Raw genomic sequence first — 3,518 nt, 5'->3', positions numbered from 1 at the left:
ATTAGGAGTGATGTTTCAGGTGGTAATAGTTAATATTGCTCCACCCTGTATATAAAATCATACTGAAAGTATCTACCGTAATATATATATAAATGTACTCTATTGTTACATAATAATTCTTCAAAGAAAATGAGACAATAAATTATAATTTTGCTAACAAACTGTACTTTTTCATTATTTTATTGTGAATATATTTGTGAATATTTTAATTTCTCCATTCTTGCTAAAAATGTTAATTTCTATCTCTTATACATAAATCACATTTATCCTTGACGAGAATTTGTAGGATAAATGTAAGAACAAAGAAATTATTAACAAAAATTTATTTACATAACTTTACAAAACTTATACACTATTAATATTTTTATATCGTATACTAGTATATATATATATATATATATATATATATATATACTGCAATTGTTAAGTAATAATTATTACATTAAACCTGAGTTTTCCCATGCATAAAAACTTTTTAAGCACAAAATTTACGACTAGACAAGTAAACGTGTAAATTGGCATCAAGTATATATATATGTATATATTTATGTATAATCATATGTATCACAAATAGTTAAAATTATTTAAATAACAAAGACAAAAAAGGTTAATGACGAATTAATACTACGTTATTTTTAAAATTATACATGTACAAAATGTTTCTAAATTTCAATATTTTATAATTAATCATTGTTAATCATTTTCTACAAAATTTGTTTTTTTTTCTATTTGTCAAGACAGACTTTTTAGAAAATAGGACTACACCATCGTTGAATGCTATGAATTAATCTTATAACCAGAAATAAATGGAAGCCCAGTACCTACTTTCTCTTGATATTCCACGTAGTCTTCACCAAAGAAATTTAACAAAGTTATTTCTTCAATCAAAACACGATCATGGAAAAAGCTCCATGACATTAATGCGTATGCAAAGAGGCATAATGGATTTTGAAGTATTAACTGTAAATAAGAATTTATAAAATGTTAATCAATCATAACATAAAAGTTAGGATTTATTTAATTTCAAATTCATGGTACTCCACCTGTGTTCCTATAGACCAGTAAAACCATCCCACGTAACTAGGATGCCTGCAAAGATTGTATACACCATGTGTAATAAGCTCATGATTGTCGCTCTTCTCACTTTGCACAACATGGTTAAAATTATGTTTTGCAGTCAACATCGCCATTTTTCGTAAAATTTCGCCGGAAATACATAATACAAGACCAAAATAAGACACAAAGGAGAGCATTTTCATTCCATGAAAGTAATGCCTTTCTATAAGGAATTCTATCCAACTGAGACTCGCTGCCACCCCATATGCAATACTGTGATTGAGAATGAAACTGTCGATCGACAGCGTAGCTGGATTCGTCCATGCTATAGCTAAAAATTCCGAATAATGGAAACTCGCTAATACTGTCATATAAATGCCAAACACCTGCCATGATGGTGGGGCACTGATTAATACTAGGATACCAATTCCAAATGCATATCCAAGAAACAATGCTCTGATTGCCACCTGTAAAAAAGAGGAAATCTTGAGTATAAAATTGCAAATGAGACTTAAGGAAAGTTTTTTAAATTTACAATTGATCAATCGCATTATGCATAAATACAACTCTTCTCTGTGAAAGTTGCATTTACGATTGATCACATGAGGCATTTTCTAGTAAACAACACAGTTAACACAGTGTAACATAGTGAATCATTTTATCCATGTTGTTTATCAATATTAAACAGAGAACTAAAATGGTTTTATTATATTGCACTGTATCGTTGTCTTGCTGGAAAACACACACAAATGTATTTAAAAAACTTGTTTATACACGTAATAACACATTTGCAAAACACTTACTTGATAAGCAAAATTGCGAAACGCAAGGAATGCGAATACATTTATGATAATGTACTGTACCGCGTGTAGAAGCCAGACATTTGTGAAATGTGCGGCATAAATATTAAAATCTAACCTGAACTGCAGTTCAGGGAAGAGCGAGATTAAACATGCTATGATGAAGCAGCACAGACTCAGGGCTCCATCGCGACACAGCATCTTCCGTGCAAATTTTTTTCTCGTCTCTTTCGAAGCAATAAACAAAAATTCCTAACTATTATTTATATTGTACCAATTCATTTATTCGTAATTTTCTTGTTTTTTTATAATAGAAGTCGACTTTTGTGCGCTTTATCGACAACGATATGCTGCCTCTCACTGTTGAATTAAAAGTTAAACCTCTTAGGAAAACGATGCAAATCAATCAAATTTATCGAAATGTTCAAACACTTTACAGCCAAAGCGCTTGTGAAATTTTAGGTTAGAAACGTGCTGCAAATGGTGCCACCACAGATATTTATACCAATTTATACCAGAGAGGAACCTGAGAGCGGCCACGGCGGCCTTTTTCCTTGTATAACGCTTCGAAACTCCCGTACACTAGTGACGCACATCTATTCTGGTCAGAATGGGAACTACGTGTCACATCCATTTTGCAACCCGCCGTTAAAAACAGTGTGGATGTTAGCACTGACAACAACCCACATCCATCTCTCGAGAAATGGATGTAGGTTGTTGTCCGTGCTAACATCCATTTTGCTGCAAATAAAATCTGACGCGTATCGCGTATGTTGCATCCAGAACAGGGGTCGAGAATGTGCACAAATGATTAATTACGTCTACTTTCGCGTAATTTTTTATTTATTATAGTCTGAATTATTTACATTAACATTGATATTAATACATATCAATACGTTTATGCCCATATTTTGCACAATCATATTTTTACTTAAAAAAGGTGTTTAATAGTAACAGAGAGAATTTGAATCTTTAATAAAGAAACATTCATTTTACGCAGTACTTAAAAAATAATTGTAATTAACATCGCATCATAAGATGAAGAAGAAATAAATGTCTTTCCACGAATAAATATACCATCTTTTTACTTTTACATAATTCTTTATTATTTAAATGTCTTCAAATTATGCTTCTGAAATATTAGCTTTTTTAATTTTTTTAAATCTTGACGCAACTCTCTCTCTCTCTCTCACTCTTTCTCTCTTTCTCTTTTAACGTGATTGTCCTTTAATTGTTTAGGCCTTCAGTTAGAGAGAGAAAGCATCGCGGTGATAGACATGGAGCAAGCGGCGATGTTATCTCTATCGATACCCTCCTCTTCACTCCCCTCTCGTCCCATCACGTTTTCCGTGCTACGTTTAGGCCGTAAAATTCAGAAAGAGGATTTCGGACGATTTCTGCGCAGGGACGTAGAGAGACTAGAAAGCGCCCACTTTTTTTTTATTATGTTACAATGGCATATACGAGGTGTGTTCAAAAAGTATCGCGAATTTTGAATTTTCGCGGGTTACGTATATTCGAATTTCGATCTTTTTGTGGCGTTATGTTGGTACTCATGTCTCTCACTTATGCCGACAAGCTCGGCCATTTTGAATGTTCACTTAATTGTTGACAGCTGCTTTGCTTGCACGTGTTTTGGATCGTCTTCGATTTTTACCTATT

The 3,518-nt window shown here is 32.5% G+C and overlaps 1 protein-coding gene across 1 annotated transcript; it reads right to left on the bottom strand.

Moving 5' to 3' along the window:
• Nucleotides 1–526: 526 nt before the first annotated feature.
• LOC105197150 (protein-S-isoprenylcysteine O-methyltransferase) lies at nt 527–2,388 on the bottom strand. The gene is made up of 3 exons (XM_011163392.3): nt 1,860–2,388; nt 1,044–1,523; nt 527–960 (listed from the first exon to the last, which is right to left on the bottom strand). The coding sequence occupies exons 1-3, from the start codon at nt 2,055–2,057 to the stop codon at nt 778–780; spliced, it is 861 nt and encodes a 286-aa protein (XP_011161694.1). The 5' UTR covers nt 2,058–2,388; the 3' UTR covers nt 527–777.
• Between the last annotated feature and the right edge of the window lie 1,130 nt (nt 2,389–3,518).

Source organism: Solenopsis invicta, chromosome 15 (genome assembly GCF_016802725.1).
Source record: "Solenopsis invicta isolate M01_SB chromosome 15, UNIL_Sinv_3.0, whole genome shotgun sequence".
Lineage (NCBI taxonomy): Eukaryota > Metazoa > Arthropoda > Insecta > Hymenoptera > Formicidae > Solenopsis > Solenopsis invicta.
This window is presented reverse-complemented; position numbering and strand designations above follow the sequence as displayed.

What these genes read in the sequence shown, in the direction of transcription:
- LOC105197150 (XM_011163392.3), bottom strand. Translation starts at nt 2,057, where the DNA reads ATGCTGTGTCGCGATGGAGCCCTGAGTCTGTGCTGCTTCATCATAGCA. An exon ending in TTCGCAATTTTGCTTATCAA is followed by an intron (nt 1,524 to 1,859) that starts GTAAGTGTTTTG and finishes TCTTTTTTACAG; the next exon opens with GTGGCAATCAGAGCATTGTT. An exon ending in ACTGGTCTATAGGAACACAG is followed by an intron (nt 961 to 1,043) that starts GTGGAGTACCAT and finishes TCTTATTTACAG; the next exon opens with TTAATACTTCAAAATCCATT.